Consider the following 25,218-nt stretch of genomic DNA (forward strand, 5'->3'; position numbering starts at 1 on the left):
ATCCGCTGGGGGTTGGAGGAAAAAGCCCTGCCCATTATCACGTCCTAACTCGTGGTTGGAACATGTCTGCTCCTTGCAGAACACACCCAAGCGCGTTGCAGCCAACTTCGCCGTGACTGGGGTCACAGCAGAGCTGAGGCTGCAGGCAGCTTTAATGTTTAAACCAGGCTGTCACCTGACCTAACCTGGCTTGTCTGCTCCGGAGAGGGCGGCTGCAGGCGAGACGGGATCGGGGGTGGTGGAAGGGGTAGGAGCCGCCTCCTGACGTCGAGAACCTGCCCTGCGAGTGCGGGCGGCGCTGCCTTCCCCTGGCAGGAGAGGGAAGGAGCCCGGCCGCCGCTGACAATGTGCAAAGCCGGAGGAGCGGCCAGTCGGGCAGGCCGAGCCGGCTAGAGGCAGGCGCTGAGCCGGTACCTGCCGCCACCCGCACCTGGCGGAGCGGCAGGGGCAGGCGGCCGCGGCGGGCTGGAGCAGGTACCGGGAGGCCGGGCCGGGGAGCGAGGGGGATGGATCGGCAGCCGACAGGAAACAGCTGATCCTCGGTGGCTCTGGCCTGCGGCCTCCGCCACAGCAGCACCTGGCTGGATTGCAAGGCACCAGCCGGCCCGGGCCTGCGTGCGGGCTCCTCGGGCGGAGAAGCGGGGCCGCTGCCCGCTCGGTGCCTTGCCAAGGGGGCAGCTGGGGCTCGGGGCTGTGAGATGCGGTGGGGAGCCGGCCGCCCCCGGGGAGGGGGCGCAGGGGCTCGGGGTAGAGAAATGCTGGGGGGGGGGATCTGGGGTACAGTGTCGAGAGCGGGGCAGGGGCGGAGGCGCAGGGCGCCTGGACCGAGAGAGATCTGCCGGGCTGGGGGCCCCGGGGGAAGGCGGCTGGGCCCCTTTCCAAGTCCTGGTGGCGGCGATTGATCGCTGGGGGGGCCGGGGCAGGGAAGGGGGGCCCGGGGAACTGTTCGTACGCTCTCCAGTCTAGGGCTGGGAGGGGATGGGGGGCAGAGCTCCCCCCCCGCCTCGGCTCTGTTCCGTCCTCCACCCCCCCATGATGATTTTGGGCAGGGAAACAGACAGTGTGCTTTAAACCATCTTATCCCTGATCCTCCCCCTCCCCTTTCTTCAGCCCGGTCCTCTCGAGACAAAGAGCCCCGGTCTGCCTCCCCCATGACTAATGGGGTCCATCCCCCCGATCCTTGGACCCGCAGGCTGGAGGGTTTGTTGTCGCACCTTGTTTGGTTGGTGTTTTCCCTGGGTGTGGATGGCTGGCAGCAGCTTTCTAATGGTGGCGGATCATGGAGGAATATGCAAGCTAGCCGGTTTATTGGCATCAGTGGCCCACCACACATGCAATCAGCATCTTAAACATCCCCTAGCTGGTTTTGTTCTCAATCTCTGCCCCTCCATTGTGGTGGATTTGATCACGTTAACATCCAGTGTGCGGCTTGGTAAATCCCACCTCTCCACCCCTCTTCCTTTAAAAACAAAAACACTTGTATATTCAATGGGATTAAGTGGCTTTGTTCTGCCTTTTTTTTTTTTTTGGCTTGTATAAATAACCTTCCTCTCCTCCTAGAGATGTCCATAATAAGCATTAGTTTCAGTGGTGTCTGCTGCTAGGGGTGAGAGCTGATTAAAGATACAGCCTCTCTCCACTGAATCTAGCTAAGGGTTGCGGCTTCAATTCCTCCACTGACTTTCTGCATTGTGGGCCAATAGCAGCTTTATGGAGTGTTTATTCCCTTCCTCCTAGCAACAAATGCCGACATGGACACACTGCATGGCATTAGAAGCAAAATGTAGTGTCAAGAGGTGGGCTGAGTTGCTTTATCCCCAAGCGTTTCTGTAGGATTCGCAGCATAACAGTGCAGACCTTTCTGTTTGGGTCCCTGCCCTTCACAAATAGTTTTTGGTACGAATACAAGGCCTCCCGGCTTCTTGCACTTACAGCTTGAATGGCATTGTGCCCACTCACAAGTCGATGAGGCTGTTTTGAATAGGCTAGAGGTGACAGGGGAGTGGATTTACAGTGGTATCCTTTCTGCAGGAGAAGTCCTTCCCTTATGTCGGCTCCTGGGGCACTGGTGCCAGGTGGCTTTCTGTGATTGTTCACATCTAGGTACTTTTATAGGAATACCTAAGAAGGGATGGAAGGAACCAGAGGAACTCGGGGGCACTCACAGATGCTAAAAAAGGAAAATAAAGGAAGCCCAGTAGTATGTGTTAGGGATACTCAGTCGTGTTCTAACCACTGACTGCTTGGTGTTGTATGGGATACAGATGAAGTCAGAATCCGTGCCCCAAGGAGTTAATAATCCTAGACAGACCACATCCAGAACCTCTCTCTGAGCCTCCCAAGGCAAGCAGGTTTCAGAGTAACAGCCGTGTTAGTCTGTATTCGCAAAAAGAAAAGGAGTACTTGTGGCACCTTAGAGACTAACCAATTTATTTGAGCATGAGCTTTCGTGAGCTACAGCTCACTTCATTGGATTGGAACTCATTTCAATGTCCCTTGGGTGGATGATGGCATTTTTTCTGATGCAGGATAGTGTTTGTTAGTCTTATCGCAGTTGCGGGCGCATGTCCCAGGAGTTAATAGTTCCATATCAGCCCAAAAGCCAAGTTAGGCATTTGCCTGAGAAGAGGATGTAAAGCCAAAGGTGCATAGCCCAAATTGCTCAAAAACTAGGGGTATCTTTTCATGTGAACTTAGTGTCGTGTGACTTTGTTTACACACAGTAAAAAGGGGATAGTAATACTTGCCTCAGGGCTCATGAAGTTTACTTCATGTTTGAAATCTGCTTTGAGATCCTCAAAAGGAAGATTCTGTAATGCAGAGATCATGGGCATGTGTTATGATAAATGGTCTCTTTCCCCTTCTTGCTGATTAGTATTGTTGATCCATCCTGTTTTGTTAGATGGACATCACACACACTCTCACCTATAGCTAGAAACAAAACTTTGAGAAGAGGAAGATGTGGGGGAAATCAAATGGACAGAAAAAAGAAGGGAGTCTAATTAGTGATGCATTCTTATTTTCTTCGGGGATGGGGGGAGTGGGAAGGTGAAGAGAGAGAGAGAAACGCTCCTCTTCCCCCCAAAACAAATGGTTTTCTTCCCTATCCACTCTTGCCCAGGAACATCAGAAACCTAATGAGAGCATAAAAGCAGTGAACAGGTTTGCTGGAACAGTTGCCTGCAGAAGTCATGCTCTTCCTTTATGCATTAGCATTGCTGATCTCTGACCATTCCTACCTTAGAGTTAGACTGTGATTTAACAGTGAGCCTGGTATAATGGGAAGTATGTAGCTGCACTGTCCTGGAGCAGACTGGAGAGCAAACTGTGACACACCTCTGATAGCCACAGTCTGTTCCCTGTTTCTTCCCACTTGCTGCGGGGTGGGGTGGGGAAGTAAAGAGCTACTAATATGAACAGTAGCAGGTTGCATCCCCCACCATGTACCAGCTGAGCTCCTGTGGCTGGCTCATTGAGATGGGGGGATGCAAGGCTCTGTCCACTCCCTGCCCTACATGGCCATTCCCCACCCACTTGCTCTTCCCCTCTCCATGTCTTGTGTTCCTCCTGCGATGCGGGTACCCCACAAAGGAGAATAAGAGGGCACATTATGTCTCCTTACTCCCCGAGTTGGTATGGCCAGTTGTTATGAACCAGCTTGACTGTTTGAATATGGAGGTGGAGGAAGCATGCACTGTGCTCCTTGCCAATCTGGAGGATGCAGCAGGTTGCCAGTGCCCAGAGAATGCCTGGTCCAGAGAGCCTCCCTGCTTAAGAACAAAAACGGCCATACTGGTTCAGACCAATGGTCCATCTAGAGCAGTGGTTCCCAAACTTGTTCTGCCGCTTGTGCAGGGAAAGCCCCTGGCGGGCCGGGCCGGTTTGTTTACCTGCCACGTCCGCAGGTTTGGCCAATCGTGGCTCCCAGTGGCCACGGTTCGCTGCTCCAGGCCAATGGGAGCTGCTGGAAGCGGCGGCCAGTATGTCCCTCAGCCCACGCCGCTTCCCACACCTCCCATTGGCCTGGAGCAATGAACTGCAGCCACTGGGAGCCGCGATTGGCAGAACCTGCGGACACGGCAGGTAAACAAACCGGCCCGGCCCACCAGGGGCTTTCCCTGCACAAGTGGCAGAACAAGTTTGGGAACCACTGATCTAGACCAGTATCCTGTCTTCTTACAGTGGCCAGTGCCAGGTGCCCAGAGGCAATGAACAGAACAAGTAATCATCAAGTGATCTATCCTCTGTTGCCCATTCCCAGCTTCTGGCAAACAGAGGCTAGGGACACCAATCCTGGCTAATAGCCAGTGACTGACCTATCCTCCATTAATTTATCTAGTTCTTTTTTGAACCTTGTTATAGTCTTGGCCTTCACAACATCCTCTAGCAAAGAGTTCCACAGGTTGACTGTGCGTTGTGTGAATAAATACTTCTGCTTCTATACCACCTGTCGGCTTTGTAGCCATTGGATTCCGGTAACCATGTATTTTAATCTGTTTATAAACTCCCACAAAACTTGCTTAATTCATTTAGATTAATTTCCATGCTGTCAATTAACTTGCTTCTGTTACTGGCCAATAAGTAATAACAAACTAGATATGTGTTGTTTTATTTGTTCAGGATGTTTAAAGGTTAAGTGCCAAACACCAAAATGAGTGTGACTTCGTGGTTCCTGGTGAGCAGCACTGGCATTCGCCACCGGCTCCCTCGGGAGATGATATTTGTTGGCAGAGATGACTGTGAACTAATGCTCCAGGTAAATATATTTTCATAAAAAAATTTCTGATCTGGTAAATATCTCTTGAAGATGTAGTAGATGCCTTGACTGTGAAGTTAGGGGTCTAGATGCTGTTGCAGACCTAAATGTTGCTTTTAAATAAATCCCCTAGTTCATAAGAACTTGATTTGAGGCTAAATTTACCATATCCACAGAGGTTTAATGGACTTGTGAAAGTGACAGTGAGCTTTCTCAGATGGTCCAGTGATTAGTCTGAGAGTCAGGGCTTCATTAGCTGTAAGGTAACAGCCTAGAGCAGATTAACGGTGCTACTCCTGAGGGAATTCTGAGCCAAAAAATTAAAAATTCTGTGCCAAAATTTTAAAAGTTCTGTGCACAATATTTTAAAATTCTGCATATTTTATTTGTCAACACAATATAATTATGCCATTTTCAATTAGTTTGATCATTTATTTCAAAATACCCATCAACAAGTATGTCTGTAACAATACAGACAACAAAAAAGAGTCAGAAAATTTGTTTTGACAAATAGATTCCTTACTCCACATATTAGCACATTTATATGGCTCCATAGAGCAGAGGGCAATACTAATATTTCCATGTATGTCAAGCACAGAAGACTTCAAGGGCATGTCTACACAGCAAAGGAAACCCTGTGGCTGGTCTGTGGGGCTGTTTCCTTGCTGCGCAGAATTGCGGCCTCAGACTAGAACCAAAGGTCTAGGACCCTCCCACCCTGAAGAGTCCTAGAGCCTGGGCTCCAGCCCCAGTCCAGCAGTCTACACAGCAATGAATCAGCACCGCAACCCACACACCGCGAGCCCGAGTTGGCTGGCACAAGCTAGCCAGAGGTTTTTCTTTGCTGTGTAGACATATCCTAAAGGGCAGGACATCCTTAGGAGTGAATTTAGGCCTTGATCTGGCCCAGCACTGAAACATGTACAGATAGTTCAGCACCTGACTAACAGCTGGAGCTCAGCACACGGTAGGAGCCACTGGCTGGGACCTCCCCAGTCCTGCCCCTCTCTGGCTCCAGGCACAACACGATAGTAAGCGAGAGGGACAGAATCCCGTACACACGCTCCGCCGCGCCCACCTGTGCGGTGATTTACGTTTCCCCGGCTGGTCCCAGTGGCCAAACCAAATGGACCCGCATGGGGCATGTGAATCAATTATTCTGCAGGGAAAGAGTAAAATCTGCAGGGGACATTAATTCTGCACTTGTGCAGTGCTGCAGAATTCCCTTAGGAGTAACAATACTGATGCTCATACAGACACTACACAAAAGAAACCCGATTCTGTCCTGTCATGCTGAGTGGTTAGGCTATTTTGTCCTGTAGGTTTTACTGCATATACCATCCATTGATGCTTGTGATTTTGGTTTTTGCTAACTTAACATTTAATTACATTGTTAGTGCTTTCAGAGTAAACATCGAAGCCAAGGACTTAAAGGAAACTCTAATGTTCAGTGCAGAAACTTTAGCTGATGTGGTGTTGTGAACTAGATGGCATCCTTCTGTCCCAAAAAGTTACTGTGTTACTTGTACATAAAGATGATTTTCTCCCACCCCCCTGTGGAATAATCCAGTTTGTTTTCAATCTTGGCCTTGATGGTCAGATGTTTCAGCTAAACAATGCTACATATTGTTGAACATACAGATGTACAAACTGGAGAAGAACATTAACCAGGAGCCCTTCGCCTTAGGATTTCGTGGAAATTCAGGACCAAAATTCTTGGATTTGGCCTTGCAGAAACATTAATATTTAGATGCAGAGAGATCTTCATTGTGGGGTGGTTGTTTTTTTAGTTACAAATGAACTGGGCTGCAAAGAGGGGAAAGAGCTTTGTCTTGTGCTGTCTAAAGCAGAGTTTCCTGTACACTCAGCCACAGATCACTGGTTGCAGCATTTAGTGGTGATTGGCAGAAAGCTGGCTGTTGTGCAGTGGGGCTCTCTTCCCGGTTTCCACCTGCTAAATAGTATAGAGACATGTCATAAATGCTTTTCTAATATTGTTTTCCAGTGCACACAATTTTTGTAGCTGCTGCAGGGTCTTTGTGTGATTACGGATAGGAGGGGAGAGATTGGGTTTCCAGTCAGAGGGGAGGGGTTAACAAGCAATCCATCTATTAAAATGTGGTCTAGCTATAACAACATTTGAGAAACCTCTACTCAAAAGGAATACTTGATGTTTTGGGGGCATTGATTTGCAATGAATGAAACGGCCAGACTGGATTTTCCAGAGTTTGCCACTCCAGCATTGTATTGTTTCATTTATTGGGGATTCCCTTGATCATGCTTTCTTGGATTGTTTTCTTATATTTCTATGTTTGGAAGTGGGAAGTAAGACGTGCAGAGGTAAAAAATGTCCTAATATTTTCTGTAGGGCTGTATCTGACTGTTCAAACAACCTGATTGTTCCAAAGGGCTTGAGTCTTTAAGTGACCAACTTGAGGCCTTTTAAAGGAACCTGATTTCATAGGGTGGGTGCTTGGCACTTTCTGAAAATCAGATGGCTCTAGTTGGGCACTCAAAAATGGAGACCCCAAATCAATAGTCACTCTTAAAAATCTTGGTCGCTGTTTCTTTCAGTGTTAGCCCATTGCAAAGCTAGCAGACTGGACCCTCCCCATTCCTCTGGTGCAGTATTTCCATCTGAGGAACTGCTCTGTGAGGCTGAGCACTGATTCAGCGCCATGCTGCTCCTGGACTAACAGACTCATGCCATCAGCAGCAAAGCCTAGCAGCAGGGATCCTTTTAGATTCCAATCTGGTTCTTTTTGGTGGGTCACAGGTCGGGGGAAATGAAGTATGCGCCAGTAGAAGTTGTGAGGAGGATGTGATTGTGGTTGGGAGTCTGGGTGAGAGAGTGAAGGGAGGCGGGTTTAACTGCTCACCCAGACTGAAAGCTGTGGATTGCTTCTTAAGGCCAGTTGGTTGATGTTCATGTGACACATCAAACGTGACCCTTTCTGAGTGCATTTCTTTGCTGTCCTCAGTAATAAGTCTTACTCTTGCTCAGGGGTGCCCAACCTATGGCCCGCAGGATACATACATAGCCCACCAGAGCATTTCATGAGGCGGCAGGGCTCGGGCTGTCAGCCCCAGGCAGAGAATGTGTTTGGTCCACACAAGGCTGTGCTTAGGTTTGTGTGGCCCTCCTGTATAATAAGGTTGGGCGCCACTGCTTCAGATGATACTTAACTTCTCATTTTGAGCAGCATAGTGGATTATTGTACTAGCTATTCACTTCTAGAGATGTTCTTCAGAGCTATTTTAGGTTCCAGATGAAATGAGTTTACAGTAATCTGAGGCAGATTATAGAATTTTCGCGTCACATATGTGTTTGCAAAGTTGCATGTGAGTAGATGGAGGTTGGGGTCTAAAAATAGACCTCTTGCTACAACAACTTTATCACAAAACCACTGTGCAGACTGGCATGACAGTTTGTCTTTGGAGGGGCATAAGAAGTGGGAACGTTGCACGCTGCATTGCATAGAGGTGTATTGGCAAAGCTCTTGTGTGGGGACCATACTACTAGTTTACTGGAACCAGTACATTTGTTTGTAACTTCTGGGTCAGCGTGCTTATTGAAAAGTCATTTTGTTTGTAAGTGTGTTTTCGGGGATTGAGCCATTAGCAATAAATTATTCCTAGTACACATACAACAGACTGTTATTGTCAGGGGAATGGAATGTAAAACCTAATAGGTCTCTACCTTTATGATTATTTAGTAGTTGTACTGTGGTAATAACAAAGTGCCTGATCAGGGCCTCATGTGATGCAAAAGACAGTCCCTGCCCCAGAGAGCACACTATCTGTTGTTCTGCTGCTCTAGGAATTATTTTGTGGGGTGAGGAGGGAATAGATTCTTATTTTTAAATTTCTTGAGTTGAGCTGCTTCCAGGTAACAATAGATTCCTAAACAATTAAAATGCTTTACTGTGTCATTACAAAATTATAAAGGGATGCTGTATGCTTTATTTTGACCCGGGTTTGCTTATTTCATCCGAAGGACTGGATCTACTGTTGAAGAAGATTGTAGCCTTAAAGCTTGAAACTAAATTGGTTTGCTAGGCAGGAACTTAATCTTTCTGGAACTCTTCTACACCTACTTAGAGGATTAGAAATATTTAGAATACTTCTGCCGTGTTGTCAGGCTTTTTAGTGCAAGTATTTCCACTTTTTAGGCATGTTTTGGTTCTGAACATTGGTAAAAGGGAAAAACTGGGTATAACTTGTATTTTGAAGTGCAGCCTGGATTAGTATAAATAGTTAGGGACTCAGTTCTGTTATTCTCAGGTTGAGTTGTACTTTGCTCTTCAAGCAGTCCTCTTGATTCCAATGAAATTATCCAAGGAGTAAGGTATTATTCAACAGGAGTAAAGGTTTCAAGATCCACCTCTTAATAACATAGTAAAGAGTGCCAATTTTGCATGACCTTTGGGGGGAAAAAAATCAATTTTAAAAAAATATTTCCCATTAAGATATTTTGGTCAAAACCATTTTTTCCCCCTGGGGAACTTAGGGGGAAAACAATAACAACTTTTTTCAAACTTTCCTGAAAAATATAATTGGCATTTTTAATCAACTCTGACCTTCTTTTAATCTTTTTTGTATTTGGGGTTTGAACAAAAATGAAGAGAATTATGTTTTCATAAACTGAAAATTCTTACTGAAAACTAACCACTAAAAAAACAAGACTGGCACTCTGAGCAGTGAGCAGGGAAGAGGAAGCTGGAATTGGTTGGGCACCAAGGGGTCGGGGATTAAGAACCAATGTGATGCGGGGAGGGGGAAGAGAGGCTCTGATAAGGCCCTGGGATGCAGGGGAGAACTGGAACTGGCCAGGCAAAGAGACTGGGAGAAGGAGCCAGGAAGGGGGGAGACTGGGCCAGAACCTGGGAGGGTGTGGGTGGTAGATTGAGATTGGATGAGGAGCCCAAAGAGGGGTACATTAGGAGTGGGCACCGGGGTGTGTGGGGAGGGTTAGGGAAGAGTCAAATCGCATGAGGGGCTGTGAATGGGAACTGAGGCTGGTTGGGGAAGGAAACGGGGACTGGGTGTGGGATGGTAAATACTCTGATAAATCAGGTCCGAGGTGTCTAAAACTGGGCACCCAAAATTAGTGGAAACTTTTGACCTAAATCATTTTGTGCCTCAGCTCCCCATCTGTAAAATGGGGATACTGCCCTTGCAGGGGTGTTGGGAAGATAAATTCATTAATGTTTATGAAACACTTAGCTACTAACTCACAGAACTCTTCATGGGAAGAAAATCTAAGGGATAAAGGAGTTCAGGAGAGCTGGCAGTTTTTAAAGGCACAACAGCAAACTATCCCCATATGAAGAAAAGATAGGAAGAATAGTAAGAGGCCATTATGGCTCCAACATGAGCTCTTCAATGACCTGAAAATCAAAAAGTGGAAATATGGACAACTTGCTTGTGTTGTTCTTTTGTACTCATGTTTTGCATGTAGACACAAATTCAGAACTTCTAACACCATGCATTACACCTAGCAAGGGGCATAAAATGCAGTAAGAAGGGGTCCTATAAATATATTAGGAGCAAGATGAAGGAAAGTTTAGGCCCTCTACATAATGGGGAAGGAGAGCTAATAACGGATGACATCAATAAGGCTGAGTTGTTTAATACCTATTTTGCTTTAGTCTTCACTAAAAAGATTAATTGTGACCAGATGCTTAACACAATTAATATTAACCAGGGGGAAGGAACACAAGCCAGAATAGGGAAGAACAGGTTAAAGATTATTTAGGTAAGTTAGAAGGATTCAAGTCAGCAGGGCCTGATGAAATTATCCTAGGGTACTTGAGGATAGACCCCTGCAAATCCGTGGATATTCGCAGACCATTTTTGCAGATTGCAGATCAGATGCTGATACAGATTTTATATTGAGAGCCCTGCAAATCTGTGGAGATCTGCTTTATATCCATGGACCATTTGTGCGGTTCATGGATCAGATGCGGATACAAATGTTGTATCCATGCAAGGCTCTACTTAAGGAACTAGCTGAAGCAATCTCAGAACCCTTAGCAGTTATCTTTGAGAACTCATGGAGGGTGGGTGAGGTCCCAGAGGAATGGAGAAGGGCAAACATAGTACCTGCCTTTAGGGAGGAAACAAAGAGGACCTGGGGAATTATAGACGAGGCAGTCAGCCTAACGTCAATACCTTGAAAGATACTGAAACAAATTATTAGGCATTCAATTCATAAGCACCTAGAAAATAGTAGGGTAAAGAGTAATAGCCAGTATGGATTTGTCAAGAACAAATCATGCCAAACCAACTTAATTTCCTTCTTTGAAAGGGTTACTGGCCTAGTGGATGGGGGAAGCAGTGGATGTTGATTTTAGGAAGGCTTTTGACACAGTCCCACATGACATTCTCATAAGCAAACTAGGGAAATGTGTTCTAGATTAAATTACTATGAGATGGGTTTACAACTGTTTGAAAGACTATCAACGAGTAGTTGTCAATGGTTCGCTGTCAAGTTGGGGGGGAAGTATCTAATGAGGTCCTGTAGGGATCCGTTCCAGACCATGTGCTATTCAGTATTTTCATTAATGACTTTGATAATGGAGTGGAGAGTATGCTTCTAAAATTTGCTGATGTCACCAAGCTGGGAGAGGTTGCAAGCACTTTGGGGGATGGGTTAGAATTTAAAGTGACCTTGACAAATTGGAAAATTAGGCTGAAATCAACAAGATGAAATTCAATAAAGACAAATACAAAGTACTTCACTTAGGAATTAAAAATCAAATGCACGGCTACAAAATGGGGAATAACTGGTAGGCAGAGTACTGCAGAAAAGGATCTGGGGTTATAGTGGACCACAAATTGAATATGAGCCAACAATGTGCTGCAGTTGCAAAAAAAGGCTAATATTGTGGGATGTATTAACAAAAGTGTCGTATGAAAGATACGGGAGGTAATTGTCCCACTCTACTCAGCTGGAGTACTGTGTCCAGTTTTGGGTGCCACATTTTAGGAAAAAGGTGAGGAATTGGAGAGCGACCAGAGGAGAGCAACACAATATTATAAAATGTTTAGAAAACCTGACCTATGAGAAAGAGTTAAAAATAACTGGGCATGTTTAGTCTTGAGAAAAGAAAACTGCAGGGGGGTGGGTGGGAACCAGATAAGTCTTCAGATATGTTAAGGGCTGTTATGAAGAGGACTACGATCAATTGTTCTCCATATCCACTGAAGGTAGCACAAGAAGTAAATGGTTTTATCTGTAGCAAGGGAGGTTTAGGTTTAGCCCCTGTCTACGCTACAAAATTAAGTTGACCAAAGTTATGTCAACGTACATGTCCACATTATGTCCCCTCTGTTGCTGGTGCATGTCCTCACTAGGAGCGCTTCCATCGACTTAACTGTATGGGGCATTGTTGGACACTGACAGCTGGAGCCCACCCCCACAGGGCTATGGCTGTTGGCCCTGGGTCGGGGGGCGCTCTGGCTGTCAGCTGCATGTGGGGCTGACAGCCAACAGGCGATGTAAATAATGCAGTGTCTCCACAGCCACTACATCGACCTATGTGCCATGCCTCTCGCAGAGGTGGAGTTATTAGGTCGGTGTAGTGGGCAGCTTACATCGATGGGAGCAACCTTGTAGTGTAGACACTGACCGAGTTAGACCAGGCCTAAGATATTAGGAAAGTCTTTCTAACTATAGGGATAATTAAGCACTGGACAGTGGCATAGCTACAGTGGTGCTAGTGGTACAGTTGTACCAGGGCCCATGAGGTTATGGGTTCAATCGTCACTGAAGCTGAACTGGACCACCATGGAAGAGTGAGGCTCACTGGCCCCACAGGGCACTGGGCGAGGCTGGAATGGGAGGTCCCTCTGGCTGGGGTAACCCTGGGCATGAGCAACTGACAAGGACACGAGCAGAAGGCCTGGGGGCCGGGGTCAAAGTGCTTGGTGATGTGCAGGGACAAGGGTTGCCTGAAGAGGGGAGATGTGGCCCCCTCCTAGAGAGAGCACGCAAGGTAAAAGACACTTTGTATGGGTGGGGACTAGGAAGGGTTGGGGGAGGGGGACTGTAGGATTGGAAGATGGGAACTGGGGGGCTAGATCAGAGCTGGGGAGACAGGAGATAGGGAGATGGAGCAGAACTGGGTGGAGCTGGGGTGCTAGATTACAGCTATTTAGGATGGGGGAAGAGGGTTTGAGTGCAACTTGGTGGGTCTGGATCACAGCTGGGGAGCTGCAGGGTGTGGCAGACTGGGGTTGGAGCCGAGCTGGAGGGGACTGAGTGGGGAAGCTGAGGGAGGGCTTGTGGGGGCCTGAAATGGGGCTGGGAGGGGGATCAGGAAAGTTGGAGGGGTAGAAAGGGGAACTAAAAGGGCCTAGAGGGGTGATTGGATTGGGGTTGGGAGAGCTGGGGGTCTGTAGGGAGGCTGTGAGGGAGATGGAGGGAACCTAGGCAGGAGCTGTGGGACGGGAGAGCTGGACTGGGGCTATGGGGAGCTAGGCAGGAGCAAGTGGATGGGTGGGGGGCTGTATTGGGGTGGATTTCAGAATTGGGAAGGGGGCCTCTAATTTATTCTTGCACAGGGGCCTTCTGGGGCCTTGCTAGGCCATTGGCTCTGAAATAGGTTACCAAGGGAGGTTATGGAATCCCCGTCATTAGAGGTTTTTAAGAACAGGTTAGTCAGACGCCTGTCAGGGATGGTCCAAATTTACTTGGTCCTGCCTGAGTGCAGGGGACTGGGCTTGATAACCTCTTGAGGTCCCTTCTTGTCCTATATTTCTATGATTCTGTAGGGATGAGCACCACAGAAAAGCCTATGAAGAAATTAATAACTTTGTCTTCAGAGCAGGGGTTGAACAATGTGCAGTAAATAAGGAACTGCATATAGAATGATGAAAAGAAAACAAAATATTGAACAGCTGCTCATTAAGTGAGCACTGTCTACCCAATACACTGAATGAGAGAGCATTTTTCCCACCAGATCCCGACGTGGTTATGTAATTAAATACGGTCTCATAACGCATAGGTCCAATGTGTCTGAATTAAGATTGCACAGGCAACATTACTTCTGATGTTTCCTAACTTCTGAGTGTTTGAATTTGCAACTTTAATAGTGTTCTTGTTTTTTTGGTCTCATGTATAGCATATACTAAACATACAGAGCTATGGCTTCGAGGAAATTGACATGAACTTCTTAATCTACTTGGCTACATTTTCACTCTCGCCACTGCTCTTTGGGTGAATTCATCTTGCGCTGCAGCACCCTTCCGGAATACCCGGGCTCTGGAGACTCTCTGAGTTCTGCAGAGCCAGCGCCACTGGTTCTAATGCCCCTCCGCCCCTCTTGTGGAGGCATTGGTGCCGGCGTTTTCTGGGGCGGAAGCAGGAGAGGTCAGGGCAATCCTGTGCTCCAGCCTTACTGTACCATTGCAGGGGCCCACAGGGGCCCACAGCCCTTCATTACAGGAGGCAGAAGCTGCCTCCCCTCTGTCCTAGGGCTGACTTTAGCATCAGTGCTGGAAGGACAGATCTCACCTCAGGTCTCAGATTACCCTAAACTATTTATTTGTTCATTAAGTGGGCTAGGCGCCTCACAGACATGTCTGAAGTAGGCCTATCGATGAATCACAGTTAACTCAAAAAAATTTATCGCGATTAATTGCACTGTTAAACAACCGAATACCAACTGAAATTTATTAAATATTTTTCTACATTTTCAAATATATTGATTTCAATTACAACACAGAATACAAAGTATACAGTGCTCACTTTATATTATTATTTTTATTACAAATATTTGCACTTAAATATGTGAATATGATCAAAGAAATAGTATTTTTCAATTCACCTCATACAAGTACTGTAGTGCAATCTCTTACAAATGTAGATTTTTTTTGTTACATAACTTCACTCAACTACAAAACAATGTAAAATTTTAGAGCCTACAAGTCCACCTAGTCCTGCTTCTTGTTCAACCAGTCGCTAAGACAAACAAATTTGTTTACATTTACAGGAGATACTGCTGCGTGCTGCTTATTTACAATGTCACCTGAAAGTGAGAACAGGTGTTCGCATGGCACTTTTGTAGCCAGTGTTGCAAGTGTAAGCGGGGGAATAGTCCTGCTCTTGTGGGGAACTTTCCTGGCTTCTGCATTACCCCGGGCTAGCGAAAGGATCTGAGTCTTCACTCCCACTTCCTTTACGCAGTGGCCTCCCTGCCCTTGAGGACTCCCCTTCCACTCTCCTGTCTGGCAGAGTCCTCGTAACCCCAACAAGGCTGGGCCCAGAATTCCTGGGGGGCTCGACCCCCAACCCTGCTGCGGTCACCTAGGACAGGGTCTAGGGTATCTCCACTCTTGGGTACTCTCTCTGCACTGGGCACTTCTCTGACCCACTGACCATTACATACCAGTTAAAGCAAATACAAGTTATTTAATCAACAATTACATTTAAAAAGAATAAGGAAAAATGGGAAAGGTTAAAGGAAACACATCAACCCGCTCTATGGCAGGGAACATCACAAACGATGTCTCTGGAATGTCCGGGCCATTCACAGTCTGTTCCTTGTAAGTCCCAGGCCTTCTTCTCAGGCCCTGGCTGTGCTGTAGGGATGCTGTGGGTTGGACACTTGCTCTGGTGGGGCCACACGCTCTCAGACTCTAAGTGGTAGGATCCTTCTTCCCAGTGTCGCCCCCGCCCTGTCGGGGTTACGATCCAAGCCTGGCCTGCAGAGCCTCTTGGCTGAGGCGTCTCCCTGTGCTGGGCCCGCTGCCCAGGGTCCCCCTCGCTCTCCCCAGCTGCTCACCGCACCCAGCTCCGGACTGCTCCAGCCCCAGCCCCACCGCTCTGTCTCTGCACTGCTGCTGCTGCTCTGCCTCCAGCTCCCTGGGCTGCTTCTTTGGCCCCTCTGGCTCTGGTTGCTACAGCTCTGCTCCCAGGACAGGTCTGCTCTGCAGACTCTGCTCCTAGCACTGACCTGCTTCCTGTTTTTCTGGCCTCTCTGGCTCTGGTTGCTGCAGCTCTCCTCCCAGGGCAAGTCTGCTCTCTCTGGGCTGTGCCTCTGGCTTTGGGTTTGCAGCTTTGCTCCCAGGACAGGGTCTGGTCCCTCTGGATCTGGCACAGCTCTGCTCCCCAGCTTAGCTTGGGCCTCTGCTTTGACCCAGGCAAATCCAGCTCACACGGAGGATGGGACCTCCCTGGTCTCCTGACTCCCTGATTAGCCTGCCTGCCCGCCCGCCCTGTCATTCAGGCTGACCTGGAGCATTGGCCTCTCCCCATTGTTCCTGGGGACTGTCAGTCTCAGGGTCCTGATTTCCCATAGATCTTTCCCCTTTTAGTACTGGGAGCTAGCCAACCAAAACACCCCCACTGACTTAGTAAGGGGGCAACAGTCCCCTTACACAAGGTATTTACATGCCATATATGCTAAACATTCGTATGCCCCTTCATGCTTCAGTCACCATTCCAGAGGACATGCTTCCATGCTGATGATGCTCGTTAAAAAAATAACGGTTAATTACATTTGTGACTGTACTCCTTGGGGGAGAATTGTATGTCTTCTGCTCTGTTTTACCCCCATTCTGTCTGATATTTCATGTTATGGCAGTCTCAGATGAAGACCCTGCATATGTCCGTTTTAAGAACACTTTCACTGCAGATTTGACAAAATGCAAAGAAGGTACCCATGTGAGATTTCTAAAAATAGCTACTGCACTTGACCCAAGGTTTAAGAATCTGAAGTGCTGGCCAAAATCTGAGAGGGACGAGGTGCGGAGCATGCTTTTAGAAGTCCTAAAAGAGCAACACTCAGATGTGGAAGCTACAGAACCCGAACCGTCAAAGAAGAAAATCAACCTTCTGCTGGTGGCATCTGACTCAGATGATGAAAATGAACATGTGTCGGTCTGCTCTGCTTTGGATCATTATTGAACAGAACCTGTCATCAGCATAGACACGTCCTCTGGAATGGGGGTTGAAGCATGAATATTTAGTGCATCTGGCATGTAAATATCTTGTGACGCCGGCTATACCAGTGCCATGTGAGTGCCTGTTCTCACTTTCAGATGACGTAAACAAGAAGTGGGAAGCTTTATCGTCTGCAGATTTTAACCAAACTTTTTTTTTTTGTGCGATTGCCTGAAGTAGGAATGGGTAGACTTGTAAGCTCTAAAGTTTTACCTTGTTTTATTTTTGAATGCAGTTATTTTTTGTACATAATTCTACATTTGTAAGTTCAACTTTCACGGTAAAGTGATTGCACTACAGTACTTGTATTAGGTGAATTGAAAAATACTATTTCTTTTGTTTTTTACAGTGGAAATATTTGTAATCAAAAATAAATATAAAGTGAGCAATGTACACTTTGTATTTCATGTTGTAATTGAAATCAATATATTTAAAAATGTAGAAAATATCCACAAATATTTAACTAAATGGTATGCTATTAACAGCGCGATTAATCGAGATTAATTTTTTAATCGTGCGATTTAATTGTGATTAATTTTTTTAATCACTTGGCAGCCCTAGTCTGAAGACAAAGGTCCCTGCTCTGAGGCGCCTACAGCCTTACAGATCACATATAAATGGGGACTGTGCTGTAACAGCAAGCAAGTGAATGAGCTGTGGGGTTAGCACAAGTCCTCCTAGTTTCATGACATCTGAGTATAGCCCTGCTATTTTGGTTCTGTGTTTTCACGTGTCTATTTTGCTAATACTTAATGGAGGGGTGGGTTAAGACTTACCCAACTCACCCAAGAAGCAGGTCTTGAGGGGGCTGGAGGCATGATAGACCCTGCAGGGAAAGGCCGGAGATGGTTCTCGTGCAGCAAGCAATGGGGAGGGAGGAACAGGGATGAATAGTGTGACGTGAAGTGGGCAGATACTCAGGCAGCTTGAGCAGACGAAAGGTCGTGAGGGCTTAAGCAAAAGGAAGAGTAGAGTGTTACGTAGGTGCTAAGCTGGGCAGAGCCTTGAAGAATGTAGCATGGGCTGGAATTGAAGGACACAAGGCAGTGAGCAAAGGGGACCAAAAGAGGGCTGGATGTGACTGGACTATTTGGTTTGTATGTGTGTTTGGGGGAAGGGACATTAGCCTTTCATTGCTCCTTGTAAACGTACAAGCCAGACTTTTTTGTGGCAGCCTTCTGGACAGATTGCAGAATGGCACAATGAGTCGGGGAAGCCAGAGAGGAGGAAGCTGCAGTAGCTGGGTCGAGAGAGGATTAACGATGAGTTATAGACATGTTATTTCAAACTGGGTGAGAAAATTCAGTGTATGTTCTGGTTAAGACTTATACTCCTGAAAGATTCTAGATCCTGACCTGCTGAATTGTGGGTTTGTTTCCTTCCCCTGTCTAGAGTCTTCCCTTAGAGCTCTTGACAAGTGGCGAGAGCACCACAGATATAAACCCATAAAAATGCTGGTCAGCTGCAAATCTAGTCTATTTCAATGTAATGGATTAAGCAGTCTCCAGCACTGCACCCACCTCTGAATCCCCTGGCCAACTGCTGAGAGTTTGCATTTATATTTTCCTGGGTTGTGTGTGTGTTTTTAAACATTTTTCTGCTCCCGGTTGCTATACCAGGGCCCCAGTCCTGCACTGGAATCTATTCGTGTCCACCATCTTGGTTGTGATGGGACTAAAAGCATCAACCTCTGCCATTTTGAGGCCTGGCTCTATTCCTGGAACTGTAATAAACTCATATCCCCTGTGGATTGGGCACAAAGTGGAGATGCATAACACACACCCACCAGTGGGCTACTCTAGCACATACCCCTACACTCATGCAGAGTCCCATTGAAGACAAGGCACGCCCTACTTTGACATATATCCATTGTAACAGATCTGTTGCAGGGCTTAACTGATTGTGCTGGAGAAATAGTGAGATGGACTGTACACAAAGTGCTGTCAAATGCACAAAGTAGACAAACGAGGGAAAAGAAATCCATCTGGGTAATCTCTCTTGGTGTTGTGAATTTTGGGTGTTACTTGTAGCAATAATAAGTGAACAAATTTCAAATCAGAGTATGCGGTTTTTAAATTGATCCAGTGGTCCCTTTTAAAAGGCTGGCACCAGGAGGTTTAAATTTCCTTACTGGGACAGTCACTGTTTTGCACTGTGGCTAGCTCTGAGCATTTCCCAGAGTGCTAGTAACAATTGTTACTGACAGAAGCGTAACCTACTCGGCATGGAAAGCCTTTGACTTAGAATGAATGTTTGCTGCAGGTTGCTGCCAGAACGCTGCAGTTATCTGAGTGCCAGTGACACACATCAGACTATCGTACAGACTAACGTACAGAATACAGCAACTGCCATCCTGTATTTATTTTATCTCAGAGGCTGTTCGGAAGTTGCAGACTGCAACTTTGTTGTGGAAACAGCAACTTTCTGCATTCACGGCGGCTTTTTCACAATGCCACTCGCAAATGTGGCCTGGCCGCCCTCTGTCATGATGGAGGGGGAGCTGGGCTGAATTTCAGGGAGTCATGCAGAGGCACCATTTAGGTAGGGTGGGCCAGGGAACTGACCGTCCTGTGCTTAGCTTTCACATAACTCAAGCTGGGCTGTTCTTCTTGTCAGGGGGAGGCTGTTTGTGGTCCCATCCTGGGGCAGGGAGTGAGGTGCACGGAGCCAGCTGTGGAGAGGCCGGCCCCTGCAGCTGGCGGTGGCATCCAAGGGCTGGAGGTGCTGAAATGAGCCTCTGGAAGCCAGGCCTGGCAGGGAACTGCGGCATGGAGGAGGTGGGGTATGTGCTGGAGGAGGTGCGGCATGGAGGAGGTGGGGAGCCTCTGCTGCCACTGGGATGGGGGGGCCTGGTCCCTGCATTCCTGCACACTCTGGGCTATGATCGCAACTCCCTCCTAGGAACTCCAGGGGCTGGGGAGGGGGCGAGGGCAGGGATGGATGTGGGGCAGAGAGGGAAGACCCTACATTACTTTCCCCCAGCACATGGTGCCCACACTGGCGAGCTTGGTCCCTGCACTGTGTGCCCGCACTGGGCCTAAGTGGCCTCTGGACCGCCCACGGTAAGCTGCCTCCATCACTGAAATCGTGCCCTTACTTCAATGCCACTTAAATTTGGCCCAGCCGCAACTTCCTTTGATAAAACCGTAGCTTTAAAGCACTGTGGCTGCAACCTTTGAGCGTAAAATCACAACTTTCTGACAGCCGTATTTATCTCCAGTAACATGATCCCTCCTGGCATTGGCAAGGCTGAGTTCCACATCTTATAGAATCATAGAATATCAGGGTTGGAAGGGACCCCTGAAGGTCATCTAGTCCAACCCCCTGCTCGAAGCAGGACCAATTCCCAGTTAAATCATCCCAGCCAGGGCTTTGTCAAGCCTGACCTTAAAAACCTCTAAGGAAGGAGATTCTACCACCTCCCTAGGTAACGCATTCCAGTGTTTCACCACCCTCTTAGTGAAAAAGTTTTTCCTAATATCCAATCTAAACCTCCCCCACTGCAACCTCCCCCAACTGCAATCTTGATCCTGTGCATAAAGCTGGAGCAGAAGGGCTTTGCCTGTGGATTCTGTGCTGAGCCTGGGGAGAAACGGAATCTGGATCTGCCTAGAGACCTGGGCTCTGACTGCCACTAAACCATATGGGGATATGTAAGAGGCTGCTTGATTCTCTTCCCCTAGGCAGCTTTCTGACCCTGTGGATCTCACTTTGAATCTGTCTGTGGCCCACTGTTTTCTTTCCTCTCTCTTCCCTGCATCATTCCTGGAGCTCTCCCTGCTCTCTATACATAGAGCCATGGAGACCTGCCACACAATATCTGTTCTCTGTGGTATGGGATCTCCCTCCATGGGGACTCCACTACTTTGGATTCCTGCGCTACAGAGCCACATTTTTAAGCTGCTTATGGTTCTAACTCAGCAGGCTCAGGATTTGAGGCTATGTGACCAATGTGGTGACAGTATTTTCAGGGACCACAGACATGCCACTTGGCTGCATGGGTAGGCGCAGTGTATGAAAGGGCTGATACAGGGTGCTGGTGGAGGTTTTTGAATTGGCACACAGAGATTTAGGGTAGGTGTGTTTGGAAATATGCCCCCATCTAATGTAGGCTTTAGGAGGGTTATCAAAGTGTACAGTACCCCTCCCTTTGGATAACTTTGTTAATTTGAGGCAAATGGTAAGTTCTAGGTATTTAAAACATGGCGTATTATAGACTGTGATGGAGAAACAGAGCAACGTAACATTATTAAGAAGTGATTATATTTCCGGAAAATTAATACTGTGTAAGGCAATATTGTATTGTTCCACGTTCCATGTTGCCCTTCAGAAAATATAGTAAATGCTGTTATTGAGTGTTCAGGAAAAGCACACTTCTTGTCTACAAGATGTGTTAATTTGAACTGATAGTAGGCTCTGTACTAGAACTGGAGAAACTTCCAATTTCTCCTTCTGTCTCCCTGCTCCTCCCCACCCCCCCGGGGTTTAACCTTCTGTCTGGCTCTTTCTAGCTCTAGACTTCCATACAAACAGTTGTTCCCCTACCCCCCTCATTTGAGAAGATGAAACCCTGTTTTTGGTGTTTCCAAGTGAAATAGAAATGATACTTGTATTAGTGTTGGAATGCTTAGTGCTCTGTTTATCTCTGATTTTTCTCGTCCTGTAAAATACGTACAGCTATCAGCTTGTTTCACTTGTTTTTTGCTTTATAATTATTATTGTTTTAGACATCCTGTTGTGGATTTTTTAAAAAGAAGCACATGAGAAATTCAGATAGCAGCGTTTCCATTTTAACTGTGTCTCCTGCCCCATCCCGTTATATAGAGCACTGTTGTATTTTTGCGATGGAGGATGCAATTGAACATGTTTCTTACTCTAGCACCTTCATTAGCCTGATTGAGTCAAAATGCTTAATAAGCTGATGATTCCTAAAATTCTAATGTAAATGTGGCTGTTCTTACTCTGTGTGACTTTATCCACTAGGGGCCTGACTAACTCCCAGTGAGGTCAGTGAGAAGACTCCGACTTCAGTAGGAGTTGGATCAGGCTCTAGTCTAACAATCTTGAAGGTGATCACAGTCTGTCTTATTCATGAGTAGGATATGAAGCATTCTGCTCAAAACCAGAAGAACAAAGGTTGATCAGCCTCCAGCCCTTGAGGTTACTGTTACACTGAAAGTGAGAGCTATTTCCCTTAAACTTAAGTGATGTCATAATAGGCCACTCCTGTTCCCAAATAAGAGTGAGCATGGGCAGATTTGCATGGAAATAAGTAAAGGTGTGAATTACAACTCATTTTAGTTATTTTGCTTCTAGTTTCCACGTAGAGAAGCCCTCAGGAGCTCCTGTTGCTGATTCTTATGGCGTGCGTTTGTTGATACAAGTGAAAGCAATAAAATTCCCCTTTTCTGCTGGGGAGCACAGCATTTCGCATCCGTGTTAGTTGTATAACGGTTAAAATACAAACTTTTGTTAATGCTTTCTTTAAAGAGATGCTGCCAAGTAGTTTCAAGACTGTGGGCCAGATTCTTCACCCTATTTCTGGTCCTTCTGCATCACCAGTGTGGTGCAAGAAGGATGAAATTTGGTTACAGCTGAAAATTCCTCCATGGAGAAGACTTTTCGGTTCTAGGTCAGCAGAGTCAGCTCCTAAACCAACCTACCCACTCTTGGTGTAGGAGCTGCAATGGGAGTGGAGCTGATCTCTGCTCCCCTATGGCAATTTTCAGCTAGCACATGGGCCCTAGGGGACTGTACCCAGCTGTCATAAGTTCCGATAGCCCTAAGGCTACACTAATGTACATCAAGGCCATGAACAGGGAAGCCTGAGAATCAGGGAAGCATAACCAAACCACTGATGTCCACATTCCCTATGTCCCCCTTCTACACAGACTGTATCTTGGTGCAAGAGAGAATCAGGACCTCTGTAACTTGGTGCAACAGAGAGTCTGTCTTGTATAAATCTTTTTTTTTTTTTTGTGGGGGCGGGGGAATCATCACACGTTTGCTGTGTTAATTTCTGTGTGGCACACCGTAAGTGCCAGCTGGCTCTACCGCAAATGTATGTTAACAGGCATTGTGCCCAGAGTTCTCCATTTCTGCAGACACCACTGATTACTGTGATGCCCCAAGCGTCAGCTAGCCCAGGAACCAGGGAGTCCCTGGTAGTGTTAGCTGCTGGGTCATCCAGTCAGAACATTGCTTACCTGCTTCTGTGTGTCCCATGGGTGGTACGAGACCTTTCAGTATGAATGGTCCAGCCAAGAACCTGTATCAAAGGGGCAATAACTCAGAGCAGTAGTAAAGCTTTTACCTGCGTCTTGATTTTGGCTCATCATTCTCCTTCCCGGTCCAGTTCTGCACGGTGCTGAGCACCCACGGCTTCCATCGATGGCAGCGGGTTTGTCTTGATTAGGATTCAAGGCTGTGTTGCTGTTAGAAGATGAGTTAATGTCCTAAAACTCCAATCTAGCCAAGGCAGTGTAGACTTTTAACAAGTGCTAAGAAGATTGAGTTGCCGCTAGGCTTCAACTGGACTAACTTAGCAACTGCTTCCCTCCTTTGCCACATGAGAATAGGAGGACCTGTTAGTCAATGCCTTCCAACAGCAACAAACCTTTAAATCCTAGTGGAGGTAACCTAATGGCTAGTGAGCACTTAACACCTTGAAGGGCAGGTTTCTTGGTCGTCTCCCATTACGAGAGCGGTATATCCTGTTGCATCGTTGGGCCATCTTTTGGCGTTGTGAAACCACATAAGAGATTGTATTATCCTGTAGGGCAGGGCAGGACGGCTTGAGTGACAGCTTGTGGAGGGAGATGAAGTCTGTATCAAAAACAGTCATGGTCCTGAGGCACATGCAACCCTCTCAGATGGTCCCTTGTTTTAGGCCCAAAGTTGGCCACATTCCGTACACATTTGGCAGGACTTTCTTCTGTCATTTCAAGTTATTTACATCAGAGGTAGAGTCATGAAACCGAGGTTACAGAAAGAATTACTTACAATAAAGGGATGAAGCCCGCAACTTCTTTGAGGCCGGGACCATTTTTTGTTGTTGTTCTCTTTGTACAACACCCAGCAAGATGGGATCCTGGCCAACGACTGGGGCTACTAGGTGCTACTGCAAGACAAATAAAAAATAAAAATGAACATATTTCACTTTCTGTGTGAGTAGCCCTGTGTGTCCATGTCTGTGTCTGTCCATTTCTCATCTTGGGTCTGGGTCACACACTGCATGGTCCAATTGCTAGGTCAAAAGCCTAGGACTTGAGAGTGGGGTTCAATTCCCTGCTTTGCCACAGACTTCCTGTATGACCCTGAGCAAGTCACTTAGCTTCTCTGCGCCTCATCTGTACAATGGGGATAATAGCACTGCCCTCCCTCAGAGGTGTTGTGAGGATTAATATGTTAATGATTGTGAACAGGGTAGATTTGATTTAAATCAAATTCATTTAAATCATTAGTCAGGAAGACTCGATTTAATCATGGTTTTCTACATAAAAATGCATTCTTGTTGGTTGTTATAAACTTAATACATATTCTTCACAACTCAGGGATAGATGTAGGTTTCATTTTTAGAAGGTACACACTATACATTTTTAAACAGTGATTTATTTTGAAAACTTTTCTAATTAGTTTTACAGCTATATCAGAAAATGAATGATTGTTTGGTTATTTCATTTACCAAAAGTAATTGAAGCAGATATTTATGAAGTCATTGGGAGGTGAACTATCTCCAATTCAACAGGTTAATCATTAATATTTGGAGGATTTTCATACCATGCTGTATGAGGAGGAGACCATCACCAGACAGACGTTTAAATTGTTTTATTTAACTAAAACAACAACGTTAAGTATTCTGGATTTTTTTCTTCAACAGGAAACATATAATATTTTAACAAAACAAGCATATGTCCCTCGCTCCTCACATTTACCTCCAGACTTCTTCTCCTTGTCCAGATCTATTCCACCCCCAAAAATCTTCTATTGAACTTTTTGAAACTTTGCACTTGTAGAGAGAGGTAGGGGATTGACTCTGTGTACACGGATTTGCAGAGGGACAATAGAGTTGAGGTCTGTTATTTCTCACCTCTATATATTATTTATTTATTTTAAAACATTTTTGCTGTTAACAAGCATGTTACCTCTGGAGAGACAAATCCACAGTTTGCAAACTGCAAAACGAAGCATTTCTGATGGTATTTTCTAGACTGAGCACTGAGTCCCATTGGGTAGATATAAAGATTAACCTAAATAATCTATACAGAAGCCCCGGAACCCCATACGATTGGGTCCCTAATCCACAAACTATTGGAACTCATTTACAAAACTTTTCTTAAACATTACATGACTGTATTGTCTCATACTATAGAATTAGAATGTATAATCCCTATTCCATGATGAAATATCTTTGAGCTATAATGTATCTTAATTAAAAGTATCTTTGGATAGTTTTTTCCTCAAAAAGCATTTTATCAAAAAAATCCAATTTAAATAAAAAAATCTGATTTTT

The 25,218-nt window shown here is 46.3% G+C and overlaps 1 protein-coding gene across 3 annotated transcripts in view; it reads left to right on the top strand.

Annotated features, from left to right (window-relative positions):
* Positions 1-239: 239 nt before the first annotated feature.
* The window catches only part of CEP170B (centrosomal protein 170B), a 98,634-nt gene continuing 73,655 nt past the window's right edge, over positions 240-25,218 (top strand). Inside the window, exons 1-2 of one of the 3 annotated variants that reach the window (XM_084631031.1) lie at positions 240-474; positions 4,621-4,756. In XM_084631031.1, the coding sequence (XP_084487157.1) occupies positions 4,652-4,756 (105 nt within the window). In that variant the 5' untranslated portion in view covers positions 240-474; positions 4,621-4,651. The remainder of the gene's footprint in view (positions 475-4,620; positions 4,757-25,218) is intronic. The other 2 variants (XM_084631029.1, XM_084631030.1) reach the window with 2 other exon arrangements.

The sequence above is a fragment of the Lepidochelys olivacea genome (genome assembly GCF_965140295.1).
Source record: "Lepidochelys olivacea isolate rLepOli2 genome assembly, chromosome: 6".
Lineage (NCBI taxonomy): Eukaryota > Metazoa > Chordata > Testudines > Cheloniidae > Lepidochelys > Lepidochelys olivacea.